The 18936-nt window shown below is 48.3% G+C and overlaps 1 protein-coding gene and 1 pseudogene across 2 annotated transcripts; both read right to left on the bottom strand.

The window, feature by feature from the left end:
* Positions 1–1231: 1231 nt before the first annotated feature.
* Positions 1232–5140, bottom strand: LOC136482128 (abscisic acid 8'-hydroxylase 4-like). Of its 2 annotated transcripts, none has more exons than XM_066479374.1 (7): positions 3991–5140; positions 3817–3896; positions 2557–2679; positions 2346–2424; positions 2122–2240; positions 1871–2007; positions 1232–1743 (listed from the first exon to the last, which is right to left on the bottom strand). In XM_066479374.1, the coding sequence occupies exons 1-7, from the start codon at positions 5138–5140 to the stop codon at positions 1629–1631; spliced, it is 1803 nt and encodes a 600-aa protein (XP_066335471.1). In that variant the 3' UTR covers positions 1232–1628. The 2 variants fall into 2 exon arrangements, with proteins under 2 accessions (XP_066335471.1, XP_066335476.1); XM_066479379.1 differs by having other exon boundaries at positions 2122–2228.
* Positions 5141–6249: 1109 nt separating this feature from the next.
* Positions 6250–8422, bottom strand: LOC136455988 (SNF1-related protein kinase regulatory subunit beta-3-like; annotated as a pseudogene).
* Positions 8423–18936: the final 10514 nt, after the last annotated feature.

The raw sequence follows: 18936 nt of genomic DNA, 5'->3' as shown, positions 1-18936 counted from the left end.
ATGTTCTTGCTTGTGTAGCATAGAAGTAGCTCCCTTGCGTGACTAATTTGGTTTGTGTAACCTTGTTAGTCACATTGCTTAGTTTGTGTAGCTAAGTATTTGTGCTCTCTAATTTGGCATTGGTTGCCTTGTTATTGAGCATTGCTAGTGAGCTTAGGTGGCTTTGTGCTTTTGCTTACTAGCATGTGTAGGAGCTCCCCGTTGCTTAAAGTACTAGTGGCATAGGTTTGTGTGACCTTACTTCTTGAATTGATTAGGTGAGCTCTAGCTAGCCCGACACCTTTGTTGCTTAATTAGTATCTTTGGAATGTGTTAGAGAACATAGATAGAGGGATGTAATCTTGGCTAGACCGATAGTTTTAATTCCGCACTTGTTTCGGTTAGCCGACGTGATTAATTTTTAGAAAGGACTATTTACCCCCCCCCCCCCTCTAGTCCGTCATCTCGACCTTGCAGTCGGGAGAGGGAAGTAAAGTGGCAATTGGAGGAGGAAGCCGACCTCCAGAGACAGGGAAGTAGTGGGGAGCTGCAACGTGCGAGGCTTGGCCGCGACCTCGCTATGAGGAGCCGAACGCGACCTTGTCGAAAGGAGTTGGGGGCCCAGGGTAGATCTCGTCCATCTCAACGCCCCCGAGCGGAACTAGGGACGGGATCCGGGCGAAGGACTAGGTATCAGGCGGCAGCATGTTGCGCTCCGGCGAGCGATTCCGAACGAGGCAGGAAGATGAACCGTCAAAACAGAAAAGTAGGGGCTCCCTCTAGACCTCCAAAAAATGAGGACTCGAGGGGAGATTTGAGGGTCTCCTACTTTTGAGGGCCAGAGTAGAGACCCTGCAGAAGTGATTTTCCCCCCTCTTGGCTCTTAAATGTAGGATAGAGGTTTGAGTAGAGTCTACTGGAGTGTTAGAGCAACTCTAAGAGACTCCATGTATCCTTCCTAATTACTAGAAATAGAGATTTTGATCGAAAAAAACCCTCCAACAACTTCTCTATTTGGTTATCCAAATATAACCGTCTTCTATTCTAGATTTCTCGTTAGCCAAAAACAGAAAGCGAGAATGACTCTCTAGAGTACAAACAAGGATAAAAAAACTATTGAAGAATGAAAAGATATAGATAAACAAATTTTATGCGAATGATTCTCCAAATGATGATTTATAGAGTGAGTTTTACAAAAACTATTGGAGATTCTCTATCTCTTAGCATGTGGTAGCAGGTACATTGGTGTTGCTCCTTTTTTTTTGGGCGGGGGGGATACACTGGAGCTGCTCTATGAGCCGCTCTATACCCATACCCAGCTTCTTGACTCCGCCAAACGAACTAAATAGGAGGATGAGCAACAGCCGCCCAAAAATCACGCTGGGGAGAGCTAATTGTGTGTCTACTCTATTGCTCAGAACACTCATCATCACCAGATCATACACAAAGGTGATCAACTGGTGAAAAATAAAGCACGTCTTGTATTGTGGGGGAGCATTTAATTTAATTAATTGTTATACGAGTATGTACTACATACACATCCGATACATTATTTTCTTGTCTTAATTTCCCGTGCACATTCAGTGTGCGCCTGAAGAAACGTTCCTGCCGCCTAGCTATATGGCGGAGGGCATGCGTGCGTGATCACCTTAGCTAGCTTCTTGTTGATCTGATATGGGTGTGAGGTGAATGGGGCATCCGCTCTTGAGCCTGGGAAACATTGCCCACTTCTCAAGGCTTGGGTCATCGTCGGCCATCTCCCATCTGCAATCATAAGAGAATATACCAATCAGTTTGGTGTATTCGTTCAATTCATTGTTGGTGCTGCTGCCTGCTGTGTGCTAAATACTATTCTACTCCTGAGTACGTTGGAACCTCCTTAATTACGTACCTCCAATTTGTAACAAGGTGGTGCAGAAAAATGAGCATCATGATTTTGGCGAGGTTCATCCCCAGGCAGGTTCTGCCGCCTGCTCCGAACACCAGGAAGCTGTACGGAGCCTGCCGCTTCGTATATGTATCCTCCCCCTGTTTAAGTTCAACCCACCCATACATATATGCGTGCTAGGTAATCAAATTGTTTCATCATATATAGTGCATATGGTATTAGGTGTTGAACCAAAAACTAATTAACTAACTTACCTTGAATCTTGAAGGATCAAACATGGTGGGGTTGTCGTAAAGCGTTGCATCATAGTGTAGTGCCCTCGCATCAATGTTCACAATCCACCCCTTGTTGATGTGAAACCCTGTATGTAGTGCTTGTGTTGTTTGTCAATACACACACATCTCATAAATTTCAGAAAATGAAAATGAATGAAATGAGCAGGTCGTAGATAAAAATGGAAGAGTGGATTGATGGATACCTGCAACCTGGCAGTCCTCGAGTGCTACCCTTGGAAACCAGGAAACTATGCTCGCCATCCTCAATGATTCTTTAACCGTCTACGATAGATGATATGATGCATATGCATGCAGCAAGAATATATCCAAATTACATATATACTCTGTATATTATATTATCAGATTTACAAATAATAATTGTGGATGTTGAGGCTATCTGGAGTGGACACCGACCATGTATGCAAGCTCCATGCTGTTGAGATGTTGGAGCGTCAGGGGGGCATCCGCATCCCCGTCCCCATCCCCATCCCCATCCCCATCGGCCTTGTGCTTCAGTGCCAGCTCCAGCTGAACCGACTGCATGCATAATAGTACATACTGTGCTTCAGTTTGCATCAACAACAAGAAAATGGAGCTACTAGCATATATACTGCCTGCCATATTATGGGCCTGTTTGGCAGAGATTCACCACTGGAAAAATTGAATCTGGATCTGGAATTCAACGTGGATTAGCTCCACCGTGGATCTTAGATCCAGCCTAGATCTACCAGGGAACTGTTTGGCTAAGTTAGCAGCTCCAGATCCACGCAAGGGCATTTTCATTAGAATGACCAGAATTGCCCTTGGACTCTGGTGTTCTCTCTGTCTCACTACCAACCTGGGCCCACACATCAGCTCTTCTTTATCCTCCTATCGAGCAGAGCACATTGCACGACAGGCAGGCGCAAGGTGGCGGGCGCGGGCGGCCTCGCCGGGCGCGGCCACGGCGGATAGGCACGAGGTCGGTGACCCCGTGGCCTCATCGGAGTTGGGCGACGAACTGGGCGATGCGGATCGACGGTGCGGGGTGGACGGTGCTCCAGCGGTGTGGGGCGAAGGGGCGTGGCCACGGCCGAGGCACGGGGCCGACGGAAGGTGAGGGCGAGGGCACGGTTGCTGGTTGGGGCTCCGGTGGGGCACGGTTGGGGCTCCAGTGGTGCGGGCACGGGGCCGGCGGGCGTGGTCGGCCGAGGACAATGGCGAGGGCGCGCGCGGTGTCAGCAAGCGCAGCCGACGAGGGCACCCGGTCGGTGAGGGCGCGATTGGGGCTCCAGTTCGGCATGAGCCCCTATGGGGATGGGGCACGGCTCCAGTGGTGCTGGCACCGGGTGCGGCCACGCGAAGAAGAAAGGAAAGAAAGGAAACACAACAAAGCGTTATTTGTGTAAACCGTGGCATTGGTAGGTAATTTTCCCCAACTCCATCAAACTTGAGTTGGTGGAGCACCCCCGAGGAGCTCCACTAATTTGGTGAATCTGGCCTCTAGATCCACAAAAAATCCAGATTTGGTGGATCTAGAGTGTTTGGAAAATTTTTGGTGGAGTGGAGCTGAAAATAGTGAATCTAAAGCTGGTGAATCTCTGCCAAACAGGCCCCGTATAAGAACAGATTCAGATTCGACATTCATTTCATTTCATTTGGACTGACTGACTCTGACTGACCAACCCACCGTACCCTTAAGGTTTCTTGAAAGTCTTTGTTGTCAGCCAGGTACTTGACCATCCATGTAATTGCGCTTGCTGTCGTAACCTGGCCTGTTATTTTTTATAATATAGTAATTAATAAGAACATGCACATGCAAACTGTTATTTAACAAACACGGAGTACTAGTATGCATGTAAGCCATACCGGCAATGATGAGCGTCAAGATGTTGTCGACAATCTGGTCGTCAGTGAGGAAGAGGTCCTCGTTCGATGGTGACTGTTGTCGCAGTTGCAGGAGCTGCTGCTGCTGGCTCCTCCTCCTCCTCCTCCTGAGAAGAAGAAGGCTCTGCAGAAAGTCGTTGTCGTGCTTGCTGTGATGATGATGGTGATCGTCGTCGTCCTCCTCCTCCTCCTCCATGTCGTCCATGATCCGTCTCTGCCTGGAGGCTATCTCTTGCCTCAGCACCTCCATGATCCTTTTCCTCGCCCGGAGGCCCGCGTGGAACCTGGTGCCCGGCAGCCTGAGCGGGAACGCCAGCATGGCCCGCGTCACGGCCAGCACGTCGCTCTGCAGTTGCCTCTTGACGTCGGGCTGCAGCGTCGTCCTCCCGATGAGCATGTCGCAGATGGCCTCGAAAGTTATGTCGAGCGCGGCGTCGAGCACGACGACGGTACTGGTCGTCGTCGTCCAGTGGCGCTTGATGAGCCTCCGCGTGAGGGCGTCGAAGTTGGCGGCCAGGGACGCCGTGGCCTGCGCGTTGAAGAGGGGCGCGACGGCGCGGCGCAGTGCGCGGTGCGCGGCGTGGGAGGCGCACAGCAGGCTGTGCTCGCCGAGGAGGTCCGCGACGGTGCGCACGTAGCGCTTGGAGAAGCCGGCGGCGTGGTCGGCGGCCAGGAGCGACCTGGCGGCGTCGGGCGAGGAGACGAAGACGTGGGTGGCTCCGAAGAGCGCGGTGCGGAAGCAGGGGGGACCGTACCTGCGGTGGCGCGCCTCCACGAAGTGGTAGAAGCCCCTGCCGCTGCTGTTGGCGGACACGAAGGCCAGCGTCTCCACGACGGACCACCACCACCCCCGTCCCGGTGGTGCATCTGCATTATTCTCGTTGTAGTCCCGACGATCATTCTTCCTCCTCCTCCCTTTGAATCTGATGAGTTGTCTGATTAGCCTATTATTATTATTATTATTACAGGTGGTGATGATCACGATGCAGTAGATGGCTGCTAAGAAGAAGAGGAGGAGGAGGCAGGAGACGCCGAGGAAGCTGCTGCTGCTGTGGCTTTGGCAGGCTGGTGCTTGGAGTTGGCGGTGCATCATGCCGTCCATGGATCCGATCCAAGGCTTTGCCATGCCCATGCGGTGGAATTCACGACTCACTCCACTGTGACTCCAAAGTCCAGATTACTTGTACTCCTTCCTTCCTTGCTATAGTACTACGTTCCTGGCCGGCCGGCTGGCCTAGCCACCGTTGAATGCTCAGTGCTCTGCTCAGGTCATCACTCATCATGGTCAACTATTGCTGCTGAATGAATGATGAAGATGGTGTACCATACTCCTGCTCCTGCCTGCCCACCACTAGTAGTGTAAAGAGGAGTGTAGCGTAGAGGGTCGGTCGCATTCGCAATCACTCTGTCCCATTAATTAATTCTCCCACTGCAAGTCCAGTCCCAGTCCCAGCACAACCGGAAGCCAGAGCAGGGAAGCTCAGACACACACAGCTCCGAGCACGAGCAGCAGTAGAATGGATGCTGGATTGCTGGTGCCTGGTGGTGGAGGATCCATATCCATATATCCACTGTCCCAGGCTCCCAGCTCTCTCTGTCAAGCAAAACAAGATGGATGCTTTTCGTCAATCGTCAGTTCGTCCCAACCACAACCATGATTGTTCACGCATGCGCATCTGTCGTCATTCCACCTCCGATCCATCTGTCCTGTCCACACGCATAGCATATTAAGCTGAGTGTTAATCTGCGCAGATCACAAGTACTCCACTGCTACAACAGGGGCGACTTCTGTGTTCTGCAGAATATCTGCTCAACACGAGAGGAGGCTGGATTCTATTTGGCCCTTGTTCAGTTCCCCAGACTCCTAACTTTGGCACTATACAAAAAGAAGATTTCCCATCACATCAAACTTGCGGTACATGTATGGAGTACTAAATGTAGATGAAATCAAAAACTAATTGTACAGTTTGATTGAACTTTGCGAGACGAATCTTTTGAGCATAATTAGTCAATGTTTGGACAATAATTCACAAATACAAACGAAATTGCTACAGTGTTTGCCGTCACATCAAACACTGTGCAGATGCCGAATCCGGCCGAAACTAAACGCGCCCTGTTCATCGGTGGGTCGCAACCCAAGGGTATTTAATTACCATTACCATCACCATCACCATCACCATTACCATCACCATCACCGATCCTGCACGAGAAAGCAGGAGGCACAGGATATATAGCCACACCCTACCGCCTCAGCACTGGCTTGCAAAGCACTACTGTCACAAACTTGGCCTTGAACCGGTGCGTGATCCCCAGAGCAACCACAGATCAGCCTGTTCGCTTGCTCGTAAACGATCGTAAATTTCCAGCCAGCAACAGTGTTTTTCTCTCACACTAAACCAGCCAGCAGTAAATAATCCACGATCGTTTACAGCCTCCCAAACAAGCCTCTTGTGTTCCCTTTCTCGATGTAAAGGTGGTTCAGAACCACAGTATGAGTAATGGGGACGGGGATCCCGATCTTCCGTCAGATAGAGATAACTATCGTTGTGGTGGAGAATGACACACCGATCCGGCTTCAGATCAAAAGATCGAACCCTGCAATCTTAGCACCACAACTCCTCTGGTTATCAACCGAGACACGGATCCGGTTGACCTCGCCAAGAAGGCTAACTCCTGCCTGCGCAACGAAGAACACAAGCAAGAACAAGAACGAAAAACAACTAAATTGCAGATGAATGATTAATCTCACGATGTTGGGGTCTCACAAACCATGAACGGCGAAACTGTTCTTGACAGATTAATCTAAGCAAAACACAAACCCTAATGGAGGGGTGACGGCTGTTTATGAAGACTCTAGGGTCGTGCAAAGACCCCTGGATGCGCCCCTAATGGGCCCAAACACGATACACGGTCCAATGGACCAAAAGACGGTGTTGCAGCACCCTGACAGATTCTGGACGCTGACTTGTTTCGACGATTCCCATTGATTCCGAAGGGATATTGACGTGAGACCACTTGCATTGGCTTTCTTATCTAATTAGCTTTCCATCCATACGTGGATCGTCGAAAACGGAGCCCGGACGTGCCCGTATGACCAGTTTTAATACTGACTGGTCCTGAAGGCCGAGGCAGAGTCGAAGTCGAGTTGGGCTAGGCCTCCAGCTTGTGTTGGTCGTCCTTGATGGTCTTCTCCACCTCTATACCTTTCTCCAAGTTCCTCATGATTCTCTCCTATGTTCCTAAGCAAGATAACATCATTAGATAGTAGTCTATTCTCAAAAGTATGAAAATGATCGCTTAAGAATGAGCTCACCTCTAAATTGAGTTGACGCATTCGAGCTCGGGTCATTAGACCTTACATAACGGTTGGACGATCAGTAGGTACATCCAAAGGAGTGATGTCCTCGTCACCGAGGGTGAGGCAGCGGGCTTGATTCGTCTTGGCTTGGTGGGAAGCTCAGCAGCCAGCGTATGCTGCAGATGAGGTGGCACCAGTGGGGGCTCCCGCCCTTCATCTTCATTTCCAGGAATAGGGTTGTTGTAGCTAGAAATCGGGTGAAGGTGGGACTTCAAATCCAACAACGTGGACCCCTTCCTGAATCATGGTTAGCCATCATAAGTTAGCCAGGAAAAATTGGGTACCTATATATGCGGTTATATTCTGAGAGATAATTCTTACATGGCCCATCCATGCCTTGTTGGTCCATATTCCAACAGCCTGTTGCCTGTCCTGGAGAGATAATACAACATGTTCATGTTAGTAAAGATTTTTAAAGAAAAAGGCAATCTGGACAATGCACATTGCACAATAAAATTTAAGAGCTAACTTAACATTGCCCGTGCATTGCAAAGGGAACAAAATAACCACAATAATTTTAGTTTAAACGTGTGTTGTATTACTACCTCTGTTTCAGCTTATATTGTTTATGCTTGTACTCCATAGCTTGACATGACACAATCTATTATATTATATTGTTTAGCTGCTTATAAACTTTTGATAATTGGATATATAGTACATTTGATATAAATCTAATTGTATCAAGTTTTAATTACAATTGATAGTTAAAAAATATTTGAAGTTATTGATCAAAGATGTTAATATTTAGTTAAAAAATATTTGAAGTTATTGATCAAAGATGTTAATATTTGAATGTTGTGTGCCTTATAAAACAATATGGAGGGAGCACTACTAAAAAGTGATATTTTGAGTGTGATGCTCGCAACATTTTGTTTTGCAGCCATAGTCACTATTACACGAGTCTTCACAAAGTTTAAACAATTAGCACATAATTGAAGTTTTGATGTATATTGTAAGGACCTAGTTATGCTATAACAGTCGTTTTATACTACAACAACCGTGCGTTTGCATACAACTATCCATTAAGGATCTTGGTCAATCTACCTGCCTCGCCATCGCTCTATTGACGTCTTCTCCCTCCTATCTTTATTACAGTAACATCTTCCGCAGTCATGCCCTCACTTAGGATCTGCCCATAAACAATGCTCGGCCATTGCACTTTGTTGCAAGATCTTAAAGCCAATCGAGCCAATGCCCAAGTTGATCGGCCTATTCATAGTTATTCAGGTTTTAATCCCATTAAGATGTGAAAGCCCAAGACCCAGAAGGCCAGAACCCTTACTCCTGATGATCAGATTGTGTGAGCTCGAGGGCATTCGGACGATCGACCCAAGATTACAAGCACCTAGGGAGAACAAATCTGGCTAACTGGTTGCTTAGTAAGAAAATCTATAATCTTAGAGAACAAATGATCTGACCATGGAAAAAATACAATGAGTTAGTGATAAAATCGAACATGACAATACATTTATCATTAAAAGGTAAAAAGATTGAAAATACAGATGCTGGGCTGGTAGTTCTTTTACACCAGGGAGGTACTCATGTTGCTAAAGCACTATGAAACCTCATAAACTTAAAAGCTGGTTCCTCGCTCTATATGCAAAATCTCACACACCTATTGCCGGATTTTGTACAGGAACCGTGGCAGGTGTCATCCATTAATAATGATTAAATGAACAACCACCATTGATGTTATGAACTATGAAGAGTTCCCTAAAAACCAATCAATCTCGCAAACTTGTTGCTAAATAGGTTGCATCTTTTATTCCTTTTAGACAGTACAAGTATACAAGAAACTTAAACATCACAAACTTATGGATATTCAGCAAAAATATAATTTCGATGTATGACCAGTCTAAATAAAACACAGAGACTGATGTATAACACGCATCAGACTAATGCTTATGCAATGCAAGGGCTTCTTCCCCATGGTGTAAAAGAAAGCAGCAGGAATGCGACGTGCAACTATATAATAAACACAACAATAGGAGAACAAGATCATGCTGGAATAGTATGGAAGACGAGCCCGGCGGCCACCAAGGACAGCAGAGCATGGCGACACTGGTGCTACGGTGCACGAGCTTGGCGCCGCCGATTCCTCCTCCAGAGCGAGCGCAGGCTACAGGCCCCGAAGATAGCAAGAGGCTATCACCGACACCGATCTGAACGGTGCCAGTGAAGGCGCCAGCTTTGGCTACCATGTAACCTATCATGGGAATACACAAGAAAGGGACCAACCTTACATAGATGTAGATGATGCTAGCCTTGTTCCTCATAGAGGGCCAGCCAATTAGCTAGCAGACCGAAACGGTGGAGGCAGCCGAATGCTCGCGTCTACTGCTTCCTATTGTTGGGGTAAGCTTTGATTTGAACCGTGGGGACATGGTTGGCTGGTGTCGTGTTGAGTGCGTAGATGCCAATCAGAATGATGGGTGGACGAGCGGAGGCGCGATTGACAACTACGTGAGCAGAGCTTCAGCCTTCAGGAGCAATAATGCTGTGATTGACGCCAGCATGAGATCAAAGGAAGACAATCCGTTTCCTAATTAGTCGTGATCTCCTATCTCCTAATTAGTGTGATCTTGTGGAGAAAAAAATGTTGTGATTGATGTCAGCGAGAGAAGGAAGGCAATCTGTTTCCTAATTAGCTGTGGCATCTATTGATGGGCGAGGCAGCAGTGGTCGCGCGAGGCTTCCGTCGGGCGTGTATGCAGGGTCGAACGCGTACGATCGCATGATTGAAGGGGCAATTCCCCTTGATTTGGCTCTTTCCTTCCATGCACGGGTGGGATTTTTTTTCCGCGTGATTGTCTGCCTGCGTGGTGAGGGGTTTGCCGAAATTTCCTTTTCTACGTCGAGTAATCATGGATCGCATGGTGGTTTTGGTGCTGCCGGGTAGACGTTGACAATCCATATGTTTTAGTTATAGAGATAGAGAAAAGGCAATCTGGACAATGGACATTGCACAATAAAATTTAAGAGCTAACTTAACATCATCTCTATCTCTTACAACTAAAACATGTATAGAGATTCCATCCACCCGGCTATGCGAAGTCGCCCCATAGCGCGATAGCCCGCCCGGCGCTCCCTCGCGCTCTCGCGCGCACGGTGGCCTTGGCCTTCGCGTCGCTCCCCTGATATAGCGCCCATCCAGCCCATAAAAGTGGAAACAAAATCAATCACCAATTACTTACTGCTCAGTCATATGAATCCCATCCTCAATCAACGCGTGCATGGCTGCATGCGATCCGCGTCCGCCTCCTCCTATTCGGGCAAATCGCCAACGCCTTCCTAGTCAACTTCCTAGCCAGAGCCATTATCTCCATTCCAGTAGCCCTTGTGTTTGTCTACACCGTCGACCCATGCGCGATCGGCACATCCATCGTCGCTGCACGGAGACGATCGTCATGCGCCCCATGACCTGCACGATCAAGCTATGTGGACGATCCTCCTCGCCATGATAGTGAAGAGGTAGCAACAATAGATCATGAAATCCAGGATTTCCCTCTCTCCCTACTGTTCATGATCCGGCAATGGCCTACTGGCTTGAGCCACTTGGACTGGCTGGACGTCGGCAAACTCGTGTTTTTTGCGCAGGTGACGTACGTTTGTCGTCTCGCCGATCCTAGTAGCCCTGTTGCTAAACTCGATCATCATGGCAACTGCCCTGCTATGCCTGAACATGTGAAAGGTCCTAATGGCTAGAGGGGGTGAATAGCCTATTAAAAATTTCTACAACAACACTTAGCAAACCGGTTAGACAAATATGAGGCAAAGCGAGTGTTGCGCTAGAATACTAAAAATGCAAGCCACCTACCACAATTCTAGTTTATATAGTCTCTATCCATACAATGGCTATGTCACTACACTAATTTAGTGTGCTCTCAAAAGGCTAACTAAAGAGCCACACTAACCAAACTAACAAGCTTTCACGACTAGCTACACTAAAGAGCTTGACAACTAGTTTGCGGTAATGTAGAGAGAGAGAGAGAGAGAGAGAGAGAGAGCAAGATGGTTATACCGCCGAGTCGAGAAATGAACCAATGAAAGCTCTAGTTTGGTTTTAGTGAATTGATGAAACCCTAAGTGCTAACTGAGTTTATCAAGTGATCATGAGATAGGTAGCACATTTCAAGTGGTGAAGCAAATGAAGATCATGACATGATGATGGTGATGCCATGGTGGTGAACAAGTGCTTGGACTTGAAAAGAAGAAAGAGAAAAACAAAAGGCTTAAGGCAAAGGTATAAATGATAGGAGTCATTTTGTTTTGGTGATCGAGACACTTAGCGAGTGTGATCACATTTAGGATCAATAGTCGTACTATTAAGAGGGGTGAAACTAGTATCGGAATGTGGTTATCAAAGTGCCACTAGATTCTCTAACTCATTGCATATGCATTTAGGATCTAGTGGAGTGCTAACACCCTTAAAAATGTTGTGAAAATATGCTAACACATGTGCACAAGGTGATACACTTGGTGGTTGGCACATTTTAGCAAGGGTTAGGAACTTCACCGGTGGAGTGTCTGACGGTGCCACCGGTGCCCTAGACAGAAAAGATGGAGGTCACTGTAAGTGACCGAACGCTGGTCACGTAGTGACCGGACGCCGGGTTTTGCGTTTGGTCAGTGGAAGCAGCGAAGACGCTGGCGTCGGTCTCTGACCGGACGCTGGGTCACTTGTGATCAGACACTGGGCGTCTGCGTCCGGTCATACTGACATGGCAGAGCATAGAGGGAACGTCGAGTGACCGAACGTTGGGTGAGTCCGGTCGAGCATGACCAGACGCGTCCGGTTGTGAAAAGTTATCTCTGGATGCTTACTAGAAACGACCAGATGTTGGGGTCCAGCATCTGGTCACTTTGAGCTGCTACGTCCGGTCATCACTTGACTGTTGAGATTGGGTGATTAGCGTTTAAAGAGAGGGGACATGTGGCATGCATCAGGCGACCGGATGCTGAGGTCTAGTGTTCGGATGATCTGACCGGAGCATCTGGTCACCCCGTATTGTGCCCAGTGAAGGGGTACAACGGCTCTATTTCGTGGGGGCTTCTATTTAAGCCCTATGGCTGGCTCAAGCTCTGGCGCTTGGCCATTTGCTTTGACATAGCAACCTTGTGAGCTTAGCCAAAGCCCTCCCACTCATCTCCATCATAGATTAAACATCTTTGTGAGATTGGGAGTGAATCCAAGTGCATTGCTTGAGTGTTTGCATCTAGAGGCACTTGGTGTTTGTGTTTCGCTGTGGGATTTGCTTGTTACTCTTGGTGGTTGCCGCCACCTAGATGGCTTAGAGCAGCGAGGATCATTGAGCGGAGGTTGGTCATTGTCTCCGACTCCGATCATGGTGATTATGAGGGGTTCTTGACCTTTCCCCGACGGAGAGCCAAAAGGTACTCTAGTAAAGTGCTCGTGGCTTGTGTGATCCTCATCTTGTGTTGGTTGTGCGGCACCCTATTGAGGAGACTAGAGACCTCCCTTACTGGGGTGATGAGGCAGATCAAGGTTAGCACTACACCTTGAAAGGTCCTAGTCAATGTTCGAAATTGGATATCGACACTGTTATTGTGCATTTGCAGGAGATAACTCGGATTGCTGAGCAGTGTCATCAACTGATAAAGAGGATGGAGCCCTCGCCGAGGAGAATGAAAAACTCAAAGAGGCGATGAACCTCTCAGAGAGAAACATCCAGAGAGCCCGACGCGAACGAGACCTTGCAGAGCCCAATACGCGGGACCTAGAGTACCAGAATGGGGTCCTGATCGAAAAGCTGGCTGCTTCATCCAAGCAGGTGCGGAGCCAGTCCGAGCAACTGGCCATTGTCTCCGACCAACTGAAGAGTGCCTCCAAGCAGCTGGAGAGGGAATCCGAGCAGCTGAAAAGTGTATCCGAGCAGAAAGCAGGTTCAATATATCGGTGATTGTATTTTCATATTGATGTACAACCGTATTTTTGGTGATAACTGTTGCACTTGTAGAGCAAGACGCTGAACTCAGCCAACTGCGCTAGGCCATCGATCAACTTCACCAGGAGAAGGCGAAGGAAGCAGAGCGGGCAGACAAATTAGCTGAGGAGCTGAAAGGTGAATTCCTCCTGGTTGAAATTACTTTTAAAGTAGCTTCCTTGTATGATAGAACTTTGTAACGCTTGCAGGCTATCGTCATAAAGCCAAAGCACAGTTTGACGTGCTGATGCAGGAGGCCAAGATCCAAAAGGAGAACTTTGATGCTGTAGTTGCCGCAATTAAGCCGGTGATTGACTGTGTCGACCTGGAACCAGCTTCATAGACCGACGGCAGGCGGCAATGTTCAGACACCATTATCCAAAGGTGCAAGGCAGCGTGGGAGAACTTCAAGATCTTCAACTGCGACACCATTGTGACCGTCGCTACTCATGTTCTCATGATGGTTCGATCCCACTACCCAACCATCGACATTCAGTCGATAGGGGGCAGTTTCACCAAAGGACTGAGCGATGCAGAGACCTAGAAGCTAGAGGATGAGGTGGAGGATGCAGCGAAGAATCTGGCCAGCGATATAGACCTGTTCGGCGAGACGGACGACAATGGCAGAGCACAATGATCTGCTTTGCGGATATCATCTGTAATTTCTGGATAGTGTAGTTAGAACGCACGAAAGCGTAAAAACACTTATATACATGATAAATGTTATAAAGTGCATGTGTATGCAGTCAGATTGTATTTCGGTGAAAAAATCTTCGTAGTTATGACCATAAGGTATTTATACGGAGTATAAGTAGAGTTCGAGCAGTTAGTTCGCTACTGACCCTCATGGCCTTAGCTAGCCCATAATCCATGACGTCGAGCGCAGAGACCGTGCATGTGTAGGAGGAACAAGCATGACCAAGGAACCATAGCTGAACACCCATAACGCAGAGCGTGGAGCCCGTTGCATGTGTAGGGAGAGATCAGAAACTGGGTCTTCTCCATAGAAAAAAGAGCAGAACGTGTGCTGCTCGATGATTATCGAAATAACTAGGAGATGTAGATAGTATAAGTGGCGTCCGAGCAATTAGTTCTGAGCTGAGCTCTCGGCCTTGGTTGGCCCATAATCCATAACGTCGAGCGTGGAGCTCGTGCATGTGTAGGAAAAACAGGCGTGACCAAGGAACCACAGCCAACCACCCATAACGCAGAGCGCGGAGCCCATGGCACATGTAGGGAGAGATTGGAGATAGGGTCTTCTCCGAATAGAACAGAAAAGAAAGTAGGTTGCTCGCTGATCGGCAAAATATCTTGGAAATTTAGAATAGAGTGTTCAGCGGTTTGGAGAAAACGTGTGGCGAGATACATTGGCGATTTGGAGGAAACATGTTCGGTGATTTGGAGGATACTTGTTCGGTGATTTTCGGTGAAAATTTGTCGGCGTTTTGGAGAAAACCGTTTGGCGCTAGCTTTGGAGATTTGGAGGAACTTATTCGGCAAAATCGTGGTCGGTGATTTGGAGAAATCGTTCGGCGATTTAGGAGAAAACTGTTCAGCGATTTCATATTGGAGATCATTATGGAGTATTGCGATGCTCGGTGACCATACGTGGTGATTAAAACATAATGGAGAAAAGGAATAGAGCCAAATTATGGAGATCAAAACTTTATTCATCACAAAGTGGAGAGTACATATCTGGAGCATTTCAAGGATAGAAACGCATAAGGTTCTCGATGTGCCATGAGTTTGGAACATCAATTCCATCTAAGTCACATAGGCGATAAGAGCCTAGTCGGGTGACCTCTTTGACGACGTAAGGCCCTTCCCAAGGGGAGGAGAGCTTGTGCAACCCTTCGGTCTTTTTTCTGTGGAGAATGAGGTCACCGATGGTGAATGAACGACCTTTTACGTTGCGGTTATAGTACCTCCGCAAGCCTTCTAGATATTTGGCTATGTGGACGCAGGTGATCAGGCGTTCTTCCTTGGCCCAGTCGACGTCCTCTATTGGAACAGCTGTGGCTTGCTCTTCATCATAACTTTCCACCCTAGGTGCTCAGAAGGCAATATCCGTTGGTAGTATGGCCTCTGAGCCGTAGACCAAAAAATATGGAGACACACCGGCACTGCGACTAGCTTGAGTGCATAGTCCCCAGACCACAGCGGGTAGCTCTTTGAGCCATCTGCCCGAATGCTTTTCTTTCTTTCTGATATAGCCTCTTTTTGAGGGCGTCAAGGATCATACCGTTAGCCCGCTCGACCTGGCCATTGGCTCTAGGATGGGCAACGAAAACGTATTTAACAGAGATGCACCGGTCTTCGCAGAAGTCCCAAAAATGATGGCCGGTAAACGTGGTTCTAAGGTCAGTGATGATGCTATTCGGGAGACCGAATCTATGGTAGGATATCTTCAAAGAGCTCGACTTGCTTTCTTTGCAGTAAGCTTGAAATGAGCGGTTTTGTACTCGAGTCCACTTGGAGAACGTATCAATGGCGACGTATACATACCAGAAACCTCCTGGCGCTGGCTTGAAAGGCCCGATCATGTCTAGTCCCCAGCATGCGAAAGGCTAGGAAGCTGAGATGGTCTGTAGTTCTTGTGCCGATACATGTATTTGCTTAGCAAAAAACTAACATCCTTCACAGCGTCGGACAAGGTCTTCTGCATCGAAGATGGCCGTGGGCCAGTAAAAAACTAGCTCGGAAAGCTTTGCTGACTAGGTTTCTCGAGGCCACGTGATTGCCATAGGAACCAGAATGAATTTCGAGAAGTAGCTTTACCCCTTCATCTTGGGTGATGCATTTCTGCAGTATCCCTTCCTTGGCACTTTTCCTCATCAAGTTGTTGTCCACCAGCACATAATGCTTGCTTCGGCGAATTAAACGTTCAGTTTTGGTCTTGTCGGCGGGTACTTCGGTGCTGGTGAGGGTACTTGATGAACTGCTCCCTCCAATCAGCGACCGGCGAAGGTACCGCAAGTACCAACTGCTCGGCAGGGGGAAACCTCTTCAACTTGCTTTTCTTCTGTGATGGACAGCGCCAAGAGATCTTGAATGAAGACCCCCCCGGCGGAACCGCAGCGCGAGAAGAACCTATTTTTGAGAGATGGTTGGCTGGCTGATTTTCATCACGTACCACATGGTGGTATTCGATACCATAGAACTTCCCTTCAAGCTTCCTAATTTCGGCGCAGTATGCGTCCATCTTTTCACTGGAACAGGACCAGTCTTTGTTGAGCTGGTTGATAACCAGCGCTGAGTCCTCGTACACCATGAGACATTTGACGCTGAGCTCGACTGCTATACGGAGGACCGTGGAGACATGCTTCATATTCCACGGCGTTGTTGGAGGCTGGAAAGTGTATCCAGAGGACATAGCGGAGCTTATCTTTGGTCGGTGTAATGAACAGAATGCCCGCACCAGTACTGTTGATGTTAGGGACGCCATCAAAGTACATCACCCAGTGATCGGGGCAAGTGGCGGTAATGGGTTCTTGGATCTCGGTCCACTCAGCGATGAAATCAGCAAGCGTCTGTGACTTAATGGTAGGTATGCTTCTGAATTCGATGGAGTAAGTGCCGAGCTCAACAGCCCACTTGATGATACGGCCATTGGCCTCTTTGTTGTGGATAATGCCCCCTAGAGGGAACTCGGTGACCACGGCAATCTTGTAGTATTCAAAGTAGTGTCGAAGCTTGCGCAACGTAATCAGAATTACATATAACAGCTTTTGTACCTGAGGATAATGAGTTTTGGGCTCATTAAGTACCTCGCTGATAAAGTAGACCGGACGTTGCACCTTGTAGGCATGCCTAGCTTCCTCACGCTCGACGACGATAGCAGTGCTAACGACACAAGAAGTAGTGGCGATGTAGATCAGAAGAGTTTCATCTGGTCATGGCGCAGTCATGATCGGAAGCCTTGTTAAGAACAATTTAAGCTGCTCAAAAGCTATGTCTGCCTCTTCCGACCAGGAAAAACACTCGGAGGCCTTGAGGAGCTTGAAGAAAGGTAGCCCTTTTTCACCGAGGCGCGATATGAAGCGGCTTAAAGCAGCCATGCAGCCTATAAGCTTCTATATATCCTTGACGCATGTCGGCCGTTTCATATTGGTGATGGCGGAGACCTTGTCAGGGTTAGGTTCGATGCCTCGAGCACTGACGATGTAGCCCAGCAGTATACCGGATGGAACTCCAAAGATGCACTTTGAAGGGTTCAACTTCCATCGGTACTTGTTCAGGTTGGCGAAAGTTTCTTTGAGGTCGGCGATAAGGTTGTCAGCAGTCTTGGTCTTGACGACCACGTCATCGATGTAAGCTTCGACATTGCAGCTGATCTGTTGGTCGAGGCACATCTGGATGGCCCTTTGATAGGTAGCCCTAGTGTTCTTGAGTCCGAAGTACATAGTTGTGTAGCAGTATGCCTCGAAAGGCGTGATGAACGATGTCTTGATCTGATCTTCTTCCTTGAGGGAGATCTGATGATAACCGGAGTAACAGTCAAGGAAGGAGAGCAGTTCATAGCCGGCGGTGGAGTCTACAACCTCGTCTATCCGAGGCAAGCCGAAGGGGTCTTTAGGGTAGTGTTTATTAAGATCAGTATAATCAACACATATTCTCCATTCTTTATTCTTTTTTCGAACGAGAACAGGGTTTGCTAACCAATCTAGATGATACACTTCTTTTATAAATTCGGCCGCTAAGAGCCGTTTTATTTCTACCCTAATAGCCTCCTTCTTGTCTGGTGTGAATCGGCGGAGTTTCTGCTTTATCGGTTTGGCGGTCGGTGAGACATTCAAGGAGTGCTCGATCTTCTCCTGTGGTACCCCCCGCATGTCTGTAGGTTTCCATGCAAATACATCGGCGTTGGCACGTAGGAAGGAGATGAGCGCGCTTTCCTATTTAGGGTCAAGGTGAGCCCCAATCTTCACGGTCTTGGAGGGGTCGTCGAGGCTGAGGCCGACCTTCTTGACTTCCTTGGACTTGGTGGAGGCACGAGGAAGCTCCAGCTCTAGGATCTCCATGTCATTGGCGGGCGCCATCTTGGCTTCGGTGACCACACTAGCCATCTGGATGGAGAGGTCAGTGGCTTCGGTGGGAGCGAGACTCTCTGTCTCATAGGCGTAGGCAACGAAGAGGTTGGCCCATAGAGACAGGACTCCTGCAGGCAAAGGCATCTTCATCACCAGATACGCGTAGTACAATATGGCCATGAACTTGGCCAGAGCTGGCCGACCAAGTATGGCGTGGTAGGCGGTGTCGAAATCAGTGACGTAGAAGTTGACGTGCTCGACGCGGTAATTGCTTACCGTGCCGAACTGTACTGGTAGGGTGATTTCTCCAAGTGGTCTGGATGCCCTACTAGGTACCACACCCCAGAAGGAGGAGTCCGAGGGGTGTGAGATCTGTTATCGCGAGGCCCAACTCCCTTAGGGCCCCCAGCGAAGAGTAGGTTCAAAGCACTGCCACCATCGACAAGGACTTTTCTGAAGAGCACCTTCTGGATGGTTGTGTCAAGGATGAGAAGGAAACACCCTGTATAGGGTATGTTCGCTCACTGGTCAGCCCTACTGAAGGTGATGGGGACCTCGGACCATAGGCGATAGCTGGGGTTGGCGGTGGTTTCCT

Source organism: Miscanthus floridulus, chromosome 1 (assembly GCF_019320115.1).
Source record: "Miscanthus floridulus cultivar M001 chromosome 1, ASM1932011v1, whole genome shotgun sequence".
NCBI classification, from domain to species: Eukaryota; Viridiplantae; Streptophyta; class Magnoliopsida; order Poales; family Poaceae; genus Miscanthus; species Miscanthus floridulus.
This window is presented reverse-complemented; position numbering and strand designations above follow the sequence as displayed.